The 22,650-nt window shown below is 37.2% G+C and overlaps 1 protein-coding gene across 3 annotated transcripts in view; it reads right to left on the bottom strand.

Annotated features, from left to right (window-relative positions):
- ANO3 (anoctamin 3) overlaps window positions 1–22,650 on the bottom strand; it is a 426,465-nt gene that overhangs the window by 84,737 nt on the left and 319,078 nt on the right. For all 3 annotated transcript variants that reach the window (XM_070472963.1, XM_070472964.1, XM_070472965.1), the window contains 6 exons: window positions 22,184–22,315; window positions 21,518–21,624; window positions 19,314–19,369; window positions 15,898–16,019; window positions 11,800–11,934; window positions 2,912–3,008 (listed from right to left, as the gene is read on the bottom strand). In XM_070472963.1, coding sequence (XP_070329064.1) covers window positions 2,912–3,008; window positions 11,800–11,934; window positions 15,898–16,019; window positions 19,314–19,369; window positions 21,518–21,624; window positions 22,184–22,315 — 649 coding nt within the window. The remainder of the gene's footprint in view (window positions 1–2,911; window positions 3,009–11,799; window positions 11,935–15,897; window positions 16,020–19,313; window positions 19,370–21,517; window positions 21,625–22,183; window positions 22,316–22,650) is intronic.

Genomic DNA, 22,650 nt, shown 5'->3' with positions numbered 1-22,650 from the left:
GTGATCAGGTGACTAGATGATTTTAGATTGGTAGGCTTGTTTCTTTGCTAAAAATTTCTTCCCTTATTTCTGACACTGCCCATCTAGTAACCTCTAGGTGTTTAAATATATAAACTGATTTTAAAAGAAAGTGTTTGTTTCCATTCAATGAAGGAAGAGTAGTTCTGATTTTTAAAATGTAAATCAAATACATTTTACCTTAACCAGAGGATCAAATACAAGACATAATGAAGATTTCACCCTGGTGGGTTTTATTTCTTGCATTGTTCCTTAAGGCAATATTCTCCTCTGCGAGCTAACATTTCCAGCTACCTGGTAAAAGTTACTAAGTGAGATCTTCCTGTGTCATACCTACTTCTACATATACTCTTTTCTCTAGAGTAACAGAGGAATGTAGATACCACATAATGACAATGGCGCCCTAGATTTAGCATTTCCTTGGACAGATTCTTCACTTTATCACTCTGCCACATGTGATTCTTATCTTTAGTGTTTGAATTTGTTGGTGTCCCTAAGGCTGTCATATATCTTTGAAATGCATGGGCAAAGGGAAAGACATGTGTCCATACATCTAATGACTCTAATATATTTGGCTTTTATAAAAAGTGTCGAGAAAATGCTTCCCAAAACAAGACATCTTTGGGGAACATTTGAGAGAATTCAACATTAAGCACATTTCAGAAATCAAATTATAAACAAAACGGATTTTTCCCACACCATGCATTCAAGAAAAATAATTCAGAAGCTAATTTTAGTAAGTTTTGGTTTCCTAGGAGGATCCTTAGTCGCTTTTGTTTTTTATGTCCACCCTTGTCAAAAGTGATTATACACAAGCCTCTACTTCTGAACAGAGCTTCCCAGGTGGCCCTAGCGGTAAAGAACATGCCTGCCAATGCAGGAGACATAAGAGACGTGGTTTCGATCCCTGGGTCAGAAAGATCCGCTGGAGGAGGGTGTGGCAATTCACTCGTCTGTTAAATTCCATGGACAGAAGAGCCTGGTGGGCTACAGTCCACAGAGCTGGACACAACTGAAGCGACTTAGCACAGCATTTCTGAACAAGATGAAGTAACAGAGATTGACTTTACCCACATTCTGGAAATAACCAAATAATTCCCAAAATACATAATGCGACAGAGTTCAAGACTGGATGTGAGACGATGAAGGGCAGTGATCCCTAAGAGGTGGGAAACAATGGAGGTGAGCATTATGGTTGCCTGAAAGAGTCGCAAGAGTACAAAGGGGGACAACCCAGACAGTGAGCGTTCATGTGAGGAAACTGGCTGAGGACACAACCACCTGAAAGTATTAGAGGAAACAGTTTCAGGAGCTCACAGAGTCAGGCAGGAATAGGGCCTGTTCCCACCAGCTGGACTGGAAATCCTCATTATTCACAGTTCACTGCGTAGAGTACACAGAAAGATTTGGTTTTTATTGTGGGGAAAAATTAGTGCTAGAAAGAGCACTGATGTGAGGCTAACTCTCAAATCCTAAAAGCAAGACCCAAAAGAATTAAATAATTTTCAAGTAACTAAACCACAATGAGCTCTCTCTAAAGATCTATTAGAACAGTTAGAATTAAAAAGACTGATTATCATGAGGACTAGTGAGTATATGGAAAACTCAACTCTCATACATCGCTGGTGGAAATGTAAAATGTGTAGAAATTCTGGAAAAAAGTTCTGCAATGTCTTAGAAGGATAAAAATCCACCTATCAAAAAATCTAGTCATTTTTATTCTAGGCATTTACCCAAGAGAAATAACAATACTTGTCCAAACAAACATTTGTAGATGAATGTTTATAGCACCTGTATTTAAAATGGCAACAACTTAATCTCCCCCCCAAATTATTAATATGAATGGATAATTATTAAGATTCATCTTAATTATGAAGATGAAGGGATAATTGAATTCATGATTCAGCCATATCATGCAATACTATTAATACTCAGCAATAAAGAGGGAGGATTTGTTGATAAATGTTATGACATGGATGAAACTCAAAATAATTGTGTTGGGTGAAAGAAACTAGAAAATATTCACACACTATATGACTATTTACCTAACAGTCTGGAAAATACAAATTTATCTATAATGACAGAAAATGTTTGCCTGAGCCCAGGGGTGGGATTTGGGAGGCAAGGATTACAAGAAATCACAAGAAAACCTTTGGAAGTAATAGATATGTTCATTATCTTGACTGTGGCCGTGGTTTCACAAAAGCATATATATGTATTTAAATGCATTCATTTATATACTTCAAATATGTACATTTTATTACACATTAACTATACTTTAATAAAACAATTTTACAAATGAATACTCACAATTATAATATTGAAGTACACATTTCTCAAACTTGTATGCACCCTGAAATCACCTGGGAGTTTTTAAATTATGCTGATGCCTAGGTTCCAAAACTAAAGATTCTAATTTAATCGTCCTGGGATGTGGCTTGGGTTTCAGGAATTTAAAAAACTCTTCAGGTGATTCTAATAGGAAGAAATTTGAGAATTTCAGGTATGTTTACTTCATTTTCTCTGTCAAATTAGAAATATTTAGATCTCATGAGTCTTCATGGGAAGATACAAACTTTGCCATTGAAGAAGAAATAATCTTCTTCTCCAAAAAAAAATAATCTGGATATCATTCCAAGTGGATGTTTTATGTCTGTAATGGCAATTACCACTTATAAAAACAGAGGAAGATAAATATATTCTAATAAAATACATCCTCTTTATAACTGCCACAGAGTAATGTTTTATTCAGTTGACAATGATACTGTGTTGTCAATGAAACTCTTGGGAACATTTAACTTTGGTAGAAAGCAGTTTGCTGGAGGACTTTTTACTGCCTAGGTTCCTAGAAAAAGTAGAGGGCAGGGAGGGGAATGTGAGGGTCCACACTGACCTTGGCGTAGATACAGCTTTCGTTGAGTCTCTGCAGTGAGCAGTTCTTATCACAGAGAGGGCACATGAAGACTTCAGTGGCCTTGCAAATTTCTTGGCTTAAGAAATCAAAGAGGAAAAAGAAAGATGAACCTCCACGCTCAGGAAGCTGCTTAGCCCCTACGGCCAATTCTATGGGGAGTAGTAGGGTGGGGAGGAAAAGAAGAAATGGAAATACTGGAGGAGTGGTGGACAGGGGAGTAAGAACTTGAATGACTCCAACCCAAATTTTTAGAATTTTTGTGATATTGAGTTTCTTTGTTTCTTTGTTTTAAGAAATCTCTGATCCAATATATTTAATGATAATAGCCCAATTTTATTCTCAGGAGGCACTTGTGGGGCTTTGTTACAAGGACACTTTTCTACCTGATTTAATGGCATGTAGGACAATCTTAGGAGGAACACCTAGGAGTGTTTTAACCCAGCTCACAGGCTTGGATGTGGCTGAGCAGGAATCACACCTGACTATGCTGATTTTTCAGAGAAGGCAATGGCACCCCACTCCAGTACTCTTGCCTGGAAACTCCCATGGATGGAGGAGCCTGGTAGGCTGCAGTCCATTGAGTCGCTAAGAGTTGGACACGACTGAGCGACTACACTTTCACTTTTCATTTTCATGCACTGGAGAAGGAAATGTCAACCCATTCCAGTATTCTCACCGGGAGAATCCCAGGGGTGGGGGAGCCTGGTGGGCTGCCGTCTATGGGGTTGCACAGAGTCGGACATGGCTGAAGTGACTTAGCAGCAGCAGCAGCATGCTGATTTTTTCAGGTCTATAGATCTTTCCCTTGGTTCTCACTGCTTTACAGTCACCAAAATGAGTAGCAGCCATAATTCATATAATTTCACAACCCCTTCTGCAGTCAATCAATGCATTATGGATTACTGAAATATGTAATATCCTCTAATAGAATGTAACCTTGTAACATTTGCTTCTTTTTTTTTTTCCATTTATTTTTATTAGTTGGAGGCTAATTACTTTACATCATTACAGTAGTTTTTGTCATACATTGAAATGAATTAGCCATGGATTTACATGTATTCCCCATCCCGGTCCCCCCTCCCACCTCCCTCTCCACCCGATCCCTCTGGGTCTTCCCAGTGCACCAGGCCCGAGCATTTGTCTCATGCACCCAACCTCGGCTGGTGATCCAGATGCCCATCAGCAGATGAATGGATGAGGAAGCTGTGGTATATATACACCATGGAATATTACTCAGCCATTAAAAAGAATTCATTTGAATCAGTTCTAATGAGATGGATGAAACTGGAGCCCATTATACAGAGCGAAGTAAGCCAGAAAGATAAAGACCATTACAGTATACTAACACATATATATGGAATTTAGAAAGATGGTAACGATAACCCTATATGCAAAACAGAAAAAGAGACTCAGATGTATAGAACAGACTTGTGGACTCTGGGAGAAGGCGAGGGTGGGATGTTTCAAGAGAACAGTATTGAAACATGTATATTATCTAGGGTGAAACAGGTAACATTTGCTTCTTGAGTTTATTGCTATCTTTTAAAAATCTCAGCATACTTTATAGATGACATCATGACATGAGCAGGACATCAATAACAATTTCTCAAAAGACTCACAGTCTGAGAGTTCACAGCAAACTGTTATTAGATGTTTTACGCCTTTATCTGTCATACCTGGCCCCTTCCCATTTGGTATCCCCTTAATAAACTGTCTTTAAGTAAATCTGCTCTAGACATGTTGAAGGTAATATCAAGGCTTTTAAAGCTACGCCTGGAAATACAACTGTTAATAAAAGTTTTACTGTTTTCAAAATATATAAACTCAAAGTAAAAAAAAATTATAATGCATATCTATTTCAAATGCTGGATGTGTACAATCTCAAGCCAAAGTGGAAATGACTAGTAAATAATAATACTAAACTGTATTGCAACACCTTACAGTAACCAAAGATGGATTCACATCTGTTAAGTTTAGTCTTCAATACAATCTCCTGCAAAGGTAATTTTCTCCACAACTGAGCAGAAGCTGATGTTTAAGTGATTTGTTCAAGGTCATAAGCTTACAAGAGATACTTGAAGGAACTGAGTTTAGGTTTTTTTGATTCTAGGTCCAGTTCTCCATCAACTACAACTCATCTAAAATAGGGATAAGTTTATTTCATATTAAAAGGAAGTTTCCTACCAAAAACTAATTTACTAATGATGATGATGGTATAACAAGTCTTATATATACTATAACTCTCCCACTTTCACATACATCTCCTTGCTAGTAATCATGATATCTATGTGAAGTAGGGGGAAGCAGGTAAAATATACATTTTTAAAGCTCAGAAAAAAAGAGAAACGATTATACCTCCTCTTACTAATACTACTAATTTGTAGAAATAAGAAAAAAAAAATTAACCCACCTCTTGAAGAAAATTCCTATTAAAATAGGCTTGCTATCATAATTCATTGTTTAAAAAAACATATAACGTGCCCCATATTGAAATCTCACACTAGAATGGTATTAAATTTGGTTTATACTACATCATCTTTCCCACCTTACAAATAATCAAACAAAAGCACAGATGTATCAAAGCATCCAGTCTAGGATCCTAGTCATCAGACTGAGCCTTATTTTTAAGTCCAGAATTATCAAACTCATTTTAAGTAAGCTGCTCAAAGTTCCACTGGACAGATAACACAAAAAACACTAAACAAATTTTGCAACATTTTTTAGCCTAAAACGTGGAATTTGAGATGATTACTGTGTTCTTTGACTTAACCACTAGATGGAGAGAGAGTGCCCAAAGTGTTTCTTAGTTTCTTCATAATATACACCTGCCCTTTCTGGTAGCTCAGCAGGTAAAGAATCCACCTGCAATGCAGGAGACCCCAGTTAGATTCCTGGGTCAGAAGATCCCCTGGAGAAGAGATAGGCTACCTACTCCAGTATTCTTGGGCTTCCCTGGGGACTCAGATGTTAGAGAATCCACCTGCAATGTGGGAGACATGGGTTCGATTCTTGGATTGGGAAGATCCCCTGGAGGAGGGCATGGCAACCCACTCCAGTATTCTTGCCTGGAGAATTCCCATGGACAGAGGAGTCTGGCAGGCTATCGTCCATGGGGTCACAAAGCGTCAGACACGAGTGAGCGACTAAGCACAACATGATACAAACCACAGCTTGAAATGTGGCTTTCTTTTGTCTTCTATCTGCTAGAAATACACATCAAGGGCTAATTCAAAGGAAATAATAACTTTCACCAATTCATCATAATTACCACCTCCAACCATAATGGAGGCTGGAGAAATTTGTCCATTTGGGGGTGAATGCCTGGACCTGCTCCAGGGTCTTGATGCTTCCTGTGATTCTGTTAACATGCAAAGTACAGGATAAGATGTGTGGTGATGCCCATTTTGGGGAAATCTGATAATATGAAAGTAGGTTTAAAGGAAGGAAGTTTGGAAACATGAGTAAAATATGGATTTTAGAATAAGATACAATTCTCAAGGAATAAGTAAATGATAAGATGTTAAGCCACATCTGTTAGGATTGTTGTTATCAAACAAAACAAACAAAATAAAGCAAAGACAACACATGTTGGCAAGGAGGTAGAAAATTTAGAACACTTGAACATTGGTGGGACTGTAAACTGGTGCTGCCACTGTGAAAAACAATACAAAGGTTCCTCAAAAAATTAAAAATAGAACTTCTATTTAATCCAGCAATCCCACTTCTGGGTATATATCTAAAAGAACTGAAATCAAGGTCTCAAAGAGATATCTGCACCTTGTGGCTCACTTCACTGTTATTCACATTAGCCAAGATATGGAAATAACCCAAATATCCATCCACGGATGAATGGATAAAAAGGTGGAATAGACCAATAACAGAATATTAGCCTTAAAAAAAGAAGGATAGTCTACCATATGCAACAACGTGGATGAACTTGAAGGACATTATGTTAGGTGAAATAAACTAGTCACAGAATAATGAATACTGTGCAGTTTCACTTATACTAGGTATCTTAAAAAACACACTCATAGGCACAGAGTAGAACTGTGGTTGCCAGGGAGTTATGGAGCGGAAATGGAAAGCTGCTGTTGAACGGGTATAAAGTGCCAGCTATGCGGGATGGGTAAACCCCAGAGATGTGCTGTCCAACATCGTGCCCACAGTTAACAATACTGCAGTGTGCCGTGCCCTTGTGTGTGTGTGAGTCGCTCAGTTGTGTCCAACTCTTTGCGACCCCATGGATTGTAGCCCACCAGGCTTCTCTGTCCACGGGATTCTCCAGGCAAGAATACTGGAGTGGGTTGCCATTTCCTTCTCCAGGGGATCTTCCCAATTCAGAAATCAAACCCACATCCCCTGAATTGCAAGCAGACTCTTTACTGTCTGAGCCACCAGGGAAGCCTGTGCACTTGAGCGTTCTTTTAAAAATATATTTATTTATTTATTTATTTTTGGCTGTGCCGGGTCTTCTTTGCTGCATGGGCTTTTCTCTAGGTGCTCATTAGCAGGGGCTACTTGAGTTGCGGTGCGCAGGCTTCTCATTGCAGTGGTTTCTCTTATGCAGAGCATGGGCTCTAGGGCGTGTGGGCTTCAGTGGTTGCAGCACATGGGATCAATATTTGTGGCTCTTGGGATCTGAGCATAGGTTGAATAGTTGCGATGCATGGGCTGAGTTGCTCCACTGCATGTGAGATCCTCCTGGACCAGGAATTGAACCCCTGTCTCCTGCACTGGCAGGCAGATTCTTCACCAGAGCCACCAGGGAAGCCCCACTTAAGTGTTTTTATTGCAATTTAAAAAAATCAGATATAGGTTTAACTTGCTAGATATTTCTCCCTAAGTCATCTACCACTCTGAGGATCAATTCTTCATCTCTGGTTGGAGATAATAACCCACTCCAGTGTTCTTGCCTGGAGAATCCCAGGGACGGGGGAGCCTGGTGGGCTGCAGTCTATGGGGTTGCACAGAGTTGGACACGACTGACGCGACTTAGCAGCAGCAGCAGCAGCAGTAGCAGTTGAAGATAAAAGCCAAGTGGGATACTACTTCAGGAATACTGATAATTGCCTGGCACATCATAGGCACTTGATAAATTGATGAAGCCCTTATTGCTAAGGAGGTTGTCAGGAGAGGATTTGAGAGTCCTTTAAGACCCAACAGCTTTTGAAAAGCTGGCCAGTACTGATATTTCTTGGTGAGTTCTAATGTCAAAGAGGCAAGAAAGTTGTCTCTGCTCTGCCTTGGACCTGAAACCCAAAGCCTGAGAAGAAGGGACCATGTGTTCCTGCCTGTTCATTTTCATATTCCTATAATATATGCTCTACCTGACACAAATCTGATCACCTTTGATTGTGTAAGACCAATATACAAGTAAACATATGATTGTACATGCATATACAAGAAATAATCTGTAACATGATTCTCACATAAACAATTAACTGCAGAGCAGTTAAGAAATGTGACCTTAATTTACATAAACACAACTGGTAGAAACATAATAAATGCAACCTAATCTTTAGCTCTTCAACATTTTGTTACTTTGCAATAAACAAGAAAGATCTTACTAAAATAAAACTGAAACAAAGCAACTCAAAAGTCCTATGTCTTCCACCCACACGCCATGATAACACCTACAACCTAACCACGTCTGACACCTTGAATGGAAAAATTCAGTCCCATGAAATTTTGAAAGTCAAGATATTCAGTGATGCTTACCTTGATTTAGAATAGCAAGTCTGACAGGGTCTTAATTATAGTGTGACAGAAGTAGCAGTAATATAATACCATAAAGCACAGAAGAAAGAGTTCACGAGTCTTTTAAAACACTCCTTGTGCTAAAGGTTAAAGAATACTTTGTCTCATACAAAAGGAGTCTAATTTTCTTCATTGGCACATGAATCAATAGGAACAGAAAATCTATTCCTTTCATTGCCTTTTGTTCATTTTCAGCTTCGAAAGTGTGGAGGAGGAAGTCTACACCACGTGGGAAAACTGGATCAATTTGAACAGTAGCTAACTGCCTAAAAATCATTTTCTGCTCTTGTCAATTCATTTTAAAAGACCATTTCTCCAAAACCCTAAGTGAAGAGAAGTGATAGTCCCTCAGTCATGTCTGACTCTTTGCGACTCCATGGACTATACTGTCCATGGAATTCTCCAGGCCAGAATATTGGATTGGGTTGCCATTTCCTTCTCCAGGGGATCTTCCCAACGCAGGGATCAAATGCAGGTCTCCTGCATTGCAGGCAGATTCTTTACCAGCTGAGCCATCAGAGAAGCCCATTCTATCAAAAAACTATATCTAAAACATGAATTCAATAAATTTGCAGGATATAAAATCAGTACAAAAATATCAATTGTGTTTATATATACTAAAAAAAAACTATCAGTAAGAGAAATTTAAAAAAAAATCCCACTTACAATTACATCAAAAAGAATAAAACATTTAGGAATAAATTTAACCAAGGAGGCAAAAAGTCTATACACTGAAAATTATAAGACATTGGCAAAGGAAATTAAAGAAGATACAAATAAATGGAAAGATATTCTGTACTCCTGGATTAGAAAATTTCACACTGTTTAATGTCCATACTACCTGAAGAGATCTACAGATTAAAAGCAATCTCTATCAGAAGTTCAATGGTAATTTTGCAGAAACAGAAAAACCTATCCTAACATTTTTATGAAATCACAAAAATCCCGAACAGTCAAAGCAATCTTGAGGAAGAACAAAGCTGGAGGCATCACACCTTTGATAACAATATTATAAAGGTATGATAATCATAATAGTACATTACTGGCATAAAGGCAGATACATAGATCAATGGAACACAATAGAGAAACCATAAATAAAACCATGTATATGTGGCCAGTTTTTGACAAGTCAAGTATACTCAATGAGGAAAGGACAGTATCTTCAACAAATGGTGTCGGAAAAGAAGGATCCAGATGCAAAAGAATGAAACTACAGCTCTATCTTCCATCATATACAGAAACTAACCCAAAATAGATTAAAGATTTAACTTAAAAGCTGAAGTTGTGAAACTACTAATAGAAAACTTAGGGGGTAAATTCCTTGAAATCAGTTTTGGCAGTGATTTATAGGGTTTGACACCGAAAGTAAAGGCAATAAATGCAAAAATAGCATATAAAGAAATGCCCAAAGAGGGACGAATGTTTTCAGTGGGTGCATGTTTATCCAGGAGGATGCTGCCTTCTAGACTGGTGGTGAGTTTGCAAAACTTTGAAATAAGACTGTTACTAGAAGAAATGCTTTTGAACATTAGGTGTTTGTTTTCATGCTAATTACCATTTGGCCTTCCAGAAGAACACGGGGATTCTGAGATACCAAATCAAGGAATTTGGTTATGGATTCAACTCTGGAACAATGAAAATATTTTGTTTTTAGGCAAAATTGTTACACAAATATATCTGCATTATATGTAATGCAATGTGTATGTGTGTATATGTGTGCATGTACACAAGTATACAAAGAAAATTCAAGGAAGTCAATTTTATGGTCCCATTAACTGTCAAGATTGCTACCCAGCAGCAATGGTGAAAAGATGAACCAAAAGAGAAAAAATCACTGAGCTTTCAAGGAGAGGAAAAATGCTTTATCATATTTTGGATTGTATCATACAAGGTTGAACTTGATGAAATCCCTTTGGAACAGTAAATAGAACATGCTATTAAGAGGATTTTTTAATGCCAAGTTGACTCTTACTTCTGCTGAATAATATCATTGTGTGTGTTGTGTACTCAATTGTGTCTGACTCTTTGTGACCCTCTGGACTGTATCCTGCCAGTCTCCTCTGTCCATAGAATTTTCCAGGCAAGAATACTGGAATGGTTGCCATTTCCTTGGGATCTTCCTGATCCAGGAATTGAACCCATATCTCTTGCATCTCTTGCATTGGCAGGGAGACTCTTCACCACTGTACCACCTGGGAAGCCTGAATAATTTTATATTATTTCTATATCCAAATGCTGAGCCATTTAAACTTTAACAGAAAAACCATCATTCTGATAAACATTTGTTATTTCTCAAAATCTTATTTACTACCATTTTGATACTTTAAGTTGATGCTAAAATCTTTTATAAATTCTATTCCCATAAAGAATAAAAAGTAGAAAGTGATTTTATGTTCTCATGACAGGAGACCACTTAGGATAGGATTTTATGTGGTACAAATTCACCTGCAACACAGGAGACTGGGAGACTCAGGTTTGATCCCTGCATAAGGAAGAGACCCTGAAGGAAGAAATGGCAACCCACTCCAATATTCTTGCCTGAGAAATCCCATGGAGAGAGGAGCCTGGTGGGCTACAGCCCATGGGATCACAAAAGAGTTGGATATGGTTAAGCAACTAAACAACAACATTTTGTTCAGATATCTTGAGCTATGTAACATTCTCTCAAATGCTGAAAGGAAAACTCATCTCCAAGGGTGGTAGTGAAAGTTGTATAAAATGAAACAGTGTGTTTGGAAGGTCTTTGTATATCTTAAGTGTTTAAAGAATTGTATCCATTACAATTACTTGAATTACTATACTGAGAGAGTATTTCAGACTACCAAAGACTATATGCAAATTTAAATTACATTGAATGGTCTATTGCCTTGTTGAATTATTATTAGTTATATACTAGAAAGAGAAATTTGGCATAAAGAGAAACAGTCTTAGAACTTATCCAAGATAATCTGCATATAAAAAATAGGAATGGCCTTTTTATGGTGCCTCTCCCCTGCAAAAATAGAAACAAACAAATTATAGTACCACCATTTATTTTTTAATCAGCATTATTGTAAAGCTTCGATCCAATCAGAAAGCCAAGCTTTTTAGTAAGTCTGTTAATAGCTTACCTTACTTGACTTGCATTCATTGTTAATATTCCATAGAAGAATACACACAAGCCAACAATGGCCGCAGGAATCAGCATTCCAGTATACCACCCCAGCCAAGCAAAGTATAATCCAATCTTCTCACCAAAGTACAGCCTGTATGAGAAAGCAAATTCTTAGCTTATGGCAACCTAAGGAATACTACAGATATTAATGCCGCTCCTAATATGACTTTCAGATAGACAGTTGAGGTTCCGGCTCAGTTCCTCCTCAGCTCCATCTGGGATATTGTAATAGTCTTGCTTAATAAATCCGGTGATGGTAATAGTTTGTTTTGAATATTGCCTTTATAGGAGCAATTTTGCAAAATCTATTTATTTCTGTGTCAGACTTCTTAACATGGCTCATAAAGCTTTTCATAAGCCGGTTCTTGCTTTTCTTCATCCTCTTAGTGGAATCTTTTTTGTTTCCCCCACACAGAGCTGTGCTAAACCATACTGCTTTGGCATAAATTAGAAGAGTGTCTCCCTCTGGGTAATTGCTGAAAGCAGACTTGAATTCAGCCTCCGTCTGCACTCTTGGCCAGATTTCCCCATGCCAGACACAATCTGCACAATTTTGTCACACATCTTCCTCAACAAAGTTCAACTCTGCCGTTCCTGGAGCACATGACTCTTCTTGGTTAAGGCTGTTTCCTCACTTTGGAAGATTACATTTCACCCTCTTCTCCTGTCTGGCTTACACTTATCCCATCCTTTATATCACTTCTTCCAGGAAACCTGCCCTGACTTCACTTCAAACCTAGGTTAGATGACCCTGGTCTTGCTCCCACACTCCCTTCACCCATGTTTCAATATCCTAAACTCATAAAACTTCATGACAATTACCTGTCACTCCCCCATTCCTCACCCTCCCCATATGACTACAAGCTACTTGAAAATGGACCTGTATCTTGTTTCACTAGCACCCACCACAGGAAGTATTTTGTTGAATGAAACAAAGGGAATGAATGTATTTTATTTCCCTTCACTGGATTAACATTTCATATGGACACAGCAGATGAACAAGATGGTTCCAACAACTTCTCACTTGCTCTTCACCACGTCACTGCCAGTATTAACCATCACAATTTACAAGGTGCCAGTAAGAAGTGACAATTTCTTGAATTCCACACTGGTGTTTGCTCTCCATCTTCTAAAAGTGATTACTTAACACAGTTTTGTCCCAGTACTAGTTTTAGAGATTAGTGTTTTATAGTTCATTTGGGAATACCTCTCTGGGCAAAAATTCTTACAGGAAAGAAAATCCTCTTGTTATTTTTTTTCCTCCTCAGTAAGACTTCCCTCTCAAAAATCATTCTCTTTCTACTCCATTCTCTGTATGGTGCCAACTAAAATGTGTATATTCTATCTAGTGTAGACATGAAATCATCCTCTACTGAGCATCATTTATCTAATTTTTTGCTTTTTTCATTGATTTCTTGTAGGAGACATAGATCAAAAGTCTATTTATTTCTTTTATAATGAAAGTGTTCTACTCTGAAATGAAGTTTATAATATTAGCAGGTATTCTAACAAAGCTAATTGTTCCTTCAAACAAGTGTTGTGTGGGGTGGAGTACAGTTCTGGTACATATTACTAACATTTTTATGATGATGATTATAGAGGACTGCACAGATAGAAACCCTTACATACACAGAGTATTACCAAGATTTTTAATTATACATTATGAAGGTTAAGAGGAGCAATGATGTTATTTGACAAGAGCACAATTACCTAAGTTATAGCAAATTTCAGATCTGTTTCATGAGAAGAAACTAGCTCCAAGCAAAGAAGGCTAATGAAAATATCCTTAACCTAGAACATGGGTAGTCACAATCTCTTAGGAGTGCTATTCAATTTTTTTAAAACCACAACAGGGCAAGCAGGAACAGGGGGTTGCTACCGGTGTCACCGCATCGCACTTGAACTGGAGTCACTCTCTTTTTATGTTGCATGTACTGGTATCCTATATTATGGGGCTACCCACGTGGCGTTAACCCACCTGCCAGTGCAGAGACCTAAGAGATGCAGGTTTGATCCGTGGGTTGGGAAGATCCCCTGGGGAAGGGAATGGAAACCCCCTCCAGTGTTTTTGCCTGGGGAATCCCATGGACTGAGGAACCTGGCAGGCTAAAGTCCATAGGGTCACAAAGAGTCTGACATGACCGAAGCAATTTAGCACAGCACATTCTATGGTATGTTTCATTTGACGATGGGATTCTGCTGTTGAAACAACTTCTATCATAAAAACGAATGTTAAATTTAACTCTTTTAGAGTGAATTATTTCATTTAGTTTTTACACTTAAATCCTCCAGTGTCTATTGAAAGACATTAGGAAAAAAGTCACACAGCTATCTTAAGCAGGTTTTGTAGCAGACCATTTTTGTAAATGTATTTTTTTCCCCAGATTTCAATATTTTCTTTGGAAAAATAGGCTGAGAAGGCTTTAGCTACTAAAATGTTAGAGTTCATTCTTAAAATGAAAACAAAACACAAACACATGCTTAGAAACGGTTGTTTATAAAAAAAAGAAAATGAATCGGTACTTCCTCACTTTTCACCTGGGCTTCTCTGGTGGCTCAGCGGTAAAGAATATGCCTGTCAGTGTAAGAAGGCACAGGAAACACAGGTTCAGTCCCTGGGTCAGGAAGATCTCCTTGGAGATGGAAATCACAACCTACTCCAGTATTCTTGCCAGGATAATCCCATGGACAGAGGAACCTGGTGGGCTACATTCCATGGAGTCGCAAAGAGTTGGACACGATTGAACCACGGAGCACATATGCACACCAGTACACAAACACTTCATCATCATCTCGTGGCTCTCTTAATCCTATTTACACTTCTGTGTATTAAATTCTTTTATTAAATTATCTTCAAACACTCCCTTTATTCTGTCCATTCTATCCATTTCCTATTAGGACAATGACTGATACAGTTTTGAGTTATTCTTTATATTTATAATTCATGAACATCTCATCAACACATATAATCTTATAATATGAATGCCATTTAAACATTTTTATCCTATAAATATTTCTAGTTAGCTGGGTATGTAAGTCTCTTTAATATATATTTCCTGATTTTTAAAAATAAGAACAAATCATCCTCCATCAAAATAAAATAAATCGTGAATATAATACTATTTCAAGACTAATTCAAATTGCGAGTAGTTACTCACTAGGCTATGCCTCCTGGAATAAAACAGACACTCATTAAATCTTCATTGAAAGATAAATATATGCAGAGATGCTATGCTGGCCACCTTTCTATTTGTTATCAGACCTATTTTCTGCCTTTCCTTCTTTCACTGGGAAGTAGATCATACAGATTCCCTTGTAAATTGCTGCTAAGTCACACTAGGAGGCACTAAAAGTCTCAAAGGTGGAAGGAGGGGAGGAGCATGAATCTTTTCTCCTCTCCTGGCCATCCTCAGGGCTGTGTCCAGAGCAGCCATAATTTGTTGTGAATTGTGTGTGTTCTCAGTCGTATCTAACTCTATGAGTTGGTGGACTACAGATCATCGGGTTCCTCTGTCCATAGGATTTTCCTGCAAGAATACTGGAGTGGGTTGCCAAGCCCTCCTCCAGGGGATCTTCCCAACCTAGGGAAGGTACCGTGTCTCCAGTGTCTCCTGCATTGGCAGGCAGATTCTTTACTGCTGAGCTACCTATAATTCTCTGTGGCTTGACTCTCAACACTTCACATCTCTGTAGACAGTCCTACTCATCAATAGCAAAGCTCCTACCAAAGGGCTCAGGTATTAAGCTCTGAAGTACACTTCATCCCATTTTCCCTCCAGCGTTAAGGGTCGTTAGCAATTGTCTGCTGTTGTTAATTTTTGGTTTAACATGCCTCACATCCCTGTTTGAGCTCTTAGTTTTCCCATCCCTTGAGAAACTAATTCCCTAAATCGTTTCTTTTATTGAAAAGATGTGTAGTGGCTTTTTTTTTTTTTTCTTGTTCAGCCCTGACTGAAGATGATTTGGTGGGTAAAGAAAATAATTCCAAATCTAAGACAACGCTGAGAAAACAGCATAATATGTATTCCATTATTGATCTATCCCCAGGACCTACCTGATTAAATCCAGGGGCTGATGTTTGTACCACATTCCCCAGCGTGCCCAGCGCTCATATAATAGATGTCTGTTATTCTGAGGTCCGTGGGTTTTGATGGGTTGGTTACTCTTGTAGGCTCCCTGAAACAAATAAAATGAGCTGATACACATTCTTTTAGTGAAATGTGAATTATTAGGAATCGCTTTTGCTTTTTTCTGCTTACAGAATTATTTAAAAACTTATTGGAAGCTTCAGGATTGTAAACATAAGCCCATCACTGGAGTGATGCAGTAAATGCATTTATATATCTATCTTTTATTGAAAATATTCTGATAGTTCTTTAACATTTTTCTTAAACTCCTCTTTTAAACCAATGAAATCCCTTTTATTTAGCTTAGACTTTAGGTTTGTTTGAAACCTAAGGTCTTTTAATAAACAAAATGTCTTCATTATCACTGAGAGAAATTGCTATAATTTTGAGTTCAGAAATTGAGTCTTATTCTGCTTTGATAAGTTATCCAGTCCCAGAAAATATTTACTTCATTAATAGAAGCTAATGAAAAGAGTAATGTTCATTGAATAAGTGCCCCCCATCTAAAAGAATCACTACACTGTACATGTGAAATTAATATAATACTGTAAATCAACTGTATTTTAATTAAAACTGTTTAAAGTATAAGAGATCTAAGTCACCAGTTTTAACCATGGTTTTAAATTCTAGAATATTTAAAACTTACTTCAGATAAGATATTCCAAAAATGTAATTGTGTTTTAAAATTCTTTATATCGCCTCTCAAAAATCTGTCATATGCAGTTTCAGAAACATAGGATATATCTGTCTTTTAGAGGAAAGTGTTCCCTGAAGGCTGAACTGCTCTGCTTCTATAGTAAAAAAGGACAATAGATATAATAATTTTATTTTCTGAATCAAAACTTAGACACAGAACTTAAGAAAGTTCCTCTGCTCACTTTGATGTGTGATTCTACTTTTATGACATGTTTCATGAAAATTTAAAGCAAGTAAAGTTATGTTTCAGTTATTTGACTTAGATGATGGGGATAAAAATAAATATAGATGATATACCAATATAGAAGAGGTTTTCTGAGGACCCACTTGGCATACAGCTATAAAATGTTAGGCACATAAGAAGTATAAAATCACTGTTAGTTAATTTTATAGGTGTTTGCAATACTGTGGCCGTTGAACAGTGCCAAACTAACATCTCCTTCCAGACAATCAGGGCAGAGAGATCCTAAGAAGAAAAAATGGCACCTGAATCATGGTCTACAGGTACCTCAAGGCTGAAATGAGAGGTTCACATGGATTTTGCTTCTGTTTTTCTCACTTCTGGTTTCCCTGATAGCTCAGTTGGTAAAGAATCTGCCTGCAATGCTGGAGACCTGGGTTTGATCCCTGGGTTAGGAAGATTCCCCTGGAGAAGGAAACGGCTACTCACTCCAGTGTTCTGGCCTAGAGAATTCCCTGGGCTGTATAGTCCATGGGGTTGCAAAGAGTCAGACACAACTGAACTACTTTCACTTTTCACTTTCACTTCTAATGAAAAAAATTAATCAGGTAAAAGGAGAAGTACAGTTAGTGTGCATTCTCAGAGTTATCTTTCCTAAGGGAACCCAAGGTGCTTAAAGATTGGAAGCTAAGGAGATGGGAGGGAAGATCAAGATGCTTGAGACATCTGCTTGAGAAAAGTTTGTTTTCTTTTGAAATTGGCCTACCCATTAAGATAGCCTGCCCTGAGACTGGGAAGGTAAACCAAAATCTCAGGGTTTTTTTAATCATTCCTGATAATCCTTCTAAAAGACATGACTTTCCTTGCCACCCTCAATGGTCAGATGTAGGCATTTCCTGGATTTAAGGTGCTAACTTTTAGAATCTCTAGTACATCATTGTCTGACTTCTATTCATTAATCTCAATGAACCACAATGTTCTGGGATGACAGTGACATGAGATGCACTGCAAGAGAAAACTGACCAAAGCGCGAACTCCTGCCCAACCATGTATTTTCAGCCCTTTTCACAGGACTATGTACACTCCCTCATCCCTACCTTTTCCATGATCAGCCCCCTCGTCCAGCCAACACTTTTCTTCTGTCCACAGGATTCTCTAGGCAAGAATACTAGAGTGGGTTGCCATTTCCTTCTCCAACCTATCCCTAATAGGTTCCAAATTTCACATAAGAAGTTGTCCAAAAAAAACTGTCAGAACACAGACTAGTTAGGTAGACTAAGCATTTAAAATAATAAAACAAACTATGTGCTATAGAAGCTCTTGTGGGGACTCACACTCCAAACACTTAACCACTTACTGACTAGGTCATATTGGACACGGTGTTTAATTTCTGAGCCATGTTTCTGTCTCTCTGCAAGGGCAAAATAATGATATCTCCTCTCCAGGGTTACTGTCAGATGAATGGGAATATTCACGCACAGGACCTGTTGTATGAAACACTCTAATACATTATCGGCTATTGTTATTTCTATTCCTAATATCAGTAGGTATACCATAATGAATAGAAGCATTGAAGTGTGGATTCTTAGGTTCAAAACTGTGTCATTAATACTTAACCTTTCTCAAACTCAATGATAAGATAGGGTCAATATTATTGCCCATCTCAAAGGGTTGTTTGCAAGAGTTGAATGAGATAGTCCGTACAAATAACAGCTCAGGACCAAACAGGAAGTGCTCAATACATTTTACCTTTTATGAGTTATACTACACTGAATTCCTCTGGTATAGTGATTAGGTTCTGAGTCCTCAGCCTTTAAAAATAGAAGACTGCTGGGCTTTGAAAGCACACACATTAAACCCATAAATACTTTGTTCTTATTTTAAAATGCAAAACTGCCTTAAAAAAGAATATAGTGTGTGTGTGTTTGTGAGCATGCGCGCACATATGTGTGTATTGGAGAAAGGAGTTTAAAACTGATTCATGTGTCGTTTATGACTCAACAGGCAGAGTCTACCACACATGACCTACTGAAAACTGGAAGACGTAATAATCTGGCAGAAAATCAAGTAAATAATGGGGTGTAGGGTTAGGGTTGGGTTTGGGGTTTGCCTTGGGTTTTCAGGTATCCCAAGGCAGTAGGCACAGACCAGAATCTGCCCTGTTTCTCAGCTGTGTGAATTCCAAGCTGCGTCAAGCCTGGAGCTCTACGCTGGAGCAGTCTGGTCAGAGTGGCTGAGCCACGTTCATGAGTTTGCTCCGAGGCTGGGATTCCTGGTACAAGACAAACTGCAGAAGAATCTAGGACCAGTGCACAGCACAGTTTATGGGGGTCTCAGAAAGGTCCAGGGCCACTCACTTAATTGAACCCTCCTGGAATAAGGCAGCTAGACTTAACTGAAAAAAAATGAGATCAAGCATTGAACAGGAGAAAACTTTTTTTAATGGAAATTGTTCTTTAAAATTACCTCATGTGGGGGGAAAGCTGCTATATATGAGCCATTGTTTATAAGTTTACAGATACCTGGAAAGAGAAGAATAGAATAGTACCTGAGTTAGGTTAATTGAAGAATTCCCTCTGAAGCAACGCACATAATACTTGGATCAATAAATTAATTTTAAAACAAAATATCCCAAATTACTTTCATAGCCGTACCACCTACAAGGATAGTGACACTGTGAAAGAGACTGAATCTGAGTCTAATTGTGTCCTTATAACAATAATAAAAGGAGCTTTGCAAGGTGCTAATGGATGGCACTTTGCCATATCATGAAATGTGGGCATTTTAATACCAACTTATTTGAAGGCAGATGAACCTGGAACAACTTGTTTTTCCTCAAAACAAAATTTGGTCAAGGAAGCAGAGGAATTCCCCACTCCCATAAATGTCTCAAAAGGAGATTGTGTATCAAGAAATGTTTAATTCTTTAATGCTGACACAAAGAGAATAAATAGCAATATGGGACTCTTTTTAAAATCTCTTTTGACCCAATGAGAGTGTCGTGAAATGGACTCTCTCATATCGTTCTGGGAAGACTAGATATTGATAAAACTGAAGAGAATTTTTTTCCAAAGAGAAATTTTTATTGCAATATCATTTATATTAGTAAAGAATTAGAAATAATTATACATCCAAAATTGGGGAATTGCTTCATTATTATGGTTCAAACAATTATATTAGTGCTTGATAAATGACTGCAGTTTGATGAATGCTTATAACAGAGTATTTATAGCTATTTACAATAATGTTTTCAGGCATATTAAGGGTTTGAGAAAATATACCTAATGGTAATTTTGAAAAGGACAGAAAATTATAAACATTGGATGATTCTAATTATGAGATATATACGTGTGTATGTAAATTTAGCACTATTTTGTAACAGTGCCAAGTTTTAAGTTTTATTTTTATACCCTTCTGTGTTTATTGCATATTTGACAAAGCGCATGAATCATTTAAATGTCAATTTTATCTTTAAAGACTACATAAGCACATAGTGCTATCATTTAGACACATTTGTAGTTTATATTCTGGATTTCTCTATATTTCTTATTTAGAAAACTTCTGATTAAGTGTCAAAATTTTAATAAGGATTTAGTGCTTAAATTAATTATTTTGACTGCTTTATAATAAATTAATTATTAATCAAAAGAGAACCAAAGTCTGACCATTCCTCTTTGGATGACTTGAAACATAGTTCATTTTACTAATGTGGCATTCTATTTGAATGCAAATTAGTAGATATTGGTACAAGTTTCCATTAGCTATCAACTCTTTAAAAAGTTTTAGAATGTGACTAACACTCTATTCCTTCAGCCATCTTTTTCATCCTAACAAATGGCCAGCTCATCTGTTACCTGCTATTTTTTGCTTTGCTCTGTGTAAACTTTGTAATTTTACTTAATTTTCCCTGGTGAAACTTTCTCAATTTTCTGTTGCATCAGACATGCTGTAGCACAGTGCTAAACATTCATATAACACAGATATTTAGAAAGCTAAAGTTAGGTATAATCTCACCTTTCAGAAATAATCTCTAAACTATATCATATATGTCTAGATTTTTCTTTTCATCTGTGTTTAGGAAATGGAATTATAATAGACTTATAGTTTGTAATAATTTTTTCAATTTAATAATTGCTTTCAGATATCTTTCAAAGTCAACAAATAGAGAACTAGTACTATTCTCAATCTCCATCAGTAAAGGGTCTATGTCATATACTTTTTATAATATGTAGATTATAATAGATGCTGAATACATTTGAGTTGAGTGAATAAAAGCACATCATTTTTAATGGATACACTATGTGATATAACCCAGTGGACAAAGTATCTCCAATATTATTCTACTCTATTTTCTGTTTACAAAGCCACAGTGGACAAATATCTACATATATCACTATTCAAGAGTCAGATTTTTTTCTTTGGAATAAATTTCAAGAAATAAAGTCTATGTTCCAAAGTTTTTGCACAGTTCACATTTCAATACATGTTGCCATATGCCCTTAAAAAAGCTTTATTTTGTTTTCTTTCATTAAAGGCTAAAAAATAGAAGGTTGAGAATTTGTTCACTGCATATCTAATGCAAGAAAGCAAAGCTTCAGTAGTCAAAAAATGATTCTGAGTGTAATTAGTAAAAGTAAATACCATATTGTGTTTTGAATTGGTGTTCTTACCCACTTTTGATATTCCATTTTCATATTTGGTATGCTGCAGCATGTGATAGACTATTCTGCTTCGAGTAGCATTGCTGAAGAAGGTGTCCTTATTGTTAATTATGAAGCTGGGAAGATTAAGGGGATTGGTTTTAATATTCAAAGCAGATCACAGAATCTAGCAACAATTATAAGGTCCTGGGTAGTCATCCATGCATTTTCCCCTTAAAATTAATGCATGGAAAGTATAGTAAATCAGAAGAGAAACCCTCCTCTTAAAAGAAAATCATTTGGCTACAGTTATAAATAATACAGGGCATTATCAAATATTCATTTTAATATCTTTCAGTTTATAAGGAAGCCTAGATATCCTCATATTTCTTGCTGAGCATGAAACGAGAAGAGATTGCCTTTCGCCTCCCATAAATTTTGTACCACCTTAAGCAATGTGGCTCCAAACAGAACACATTAACTATTGATGTCATTCCCCCATACTGCACTTTCCCAGAGAGGAGTTAGCTTATTTTGTTTTCAGTACTTTAGCGATGAGCAATGTTTCTCCCTTTCCCTTCATGTCCTGCTCTCCCAATGCAGAAAGAGTTGCATGAAATAAATGTGAGAGCCAATTATGTAAAGAGCAAAAGGGTGATTTCAAGAGATGCTGGGAGAAAAGATATGGGAACTCACTGGTGAATCCGTGCACGGCTGAAAGGGCCAGTATAGCAGTCTGAATCCTCCAGGTCTGGGAAAGCTGACTTGTCGAGAACCATTGGGTTTTGGGACATCCATTTTTTGATTCTCCTAAAATATTTTTGCACCCTGGAACAAGGTCACATTTTTTAACTGAGTTAGGTTGCATTCCAGAGTCATGAATGTCTACCTTTCACTATTATTATGAAAAAGAGTTTCCCAAAGACATACATACATCCACACTTATACCCACACACATATATTATTTCTGTGCTCACACAAAGGAAATAAATTCCAAAACAAACCAAATCTTGCATTTATTTAAATTCTTTCAGGGCAACTAGGTTATCCTCATAAGAAAAGTCTTGTGGGAAAATATTAGAAACTCATCATGTATAAAGATGGGGTAGGAAAAAGCATAAAGAATAAGACCAGTGAGGTTATTTATTAAAGTTGTGTGTATA

Source organism: Odocoileus virginianus, chromosome 10 (assembly GCF_023699985.2).
Source record: "Odocoileus virginianus isolate 20LAN1187 ecotype Illinois chromosome 10, Ovbor_1.2, whole genome shotgun sequence".
NCBI classification, from domain to species: domain Eukaryota; kingdom Metazoa; phylum Chordata; class Mammalia; order Artiodactyla; family Cervidae; genus Odocoileus; species Odocoileus virginianus.
This window is presented reverse-complemented; position numbering and strand designations above follow the sequence as displayed.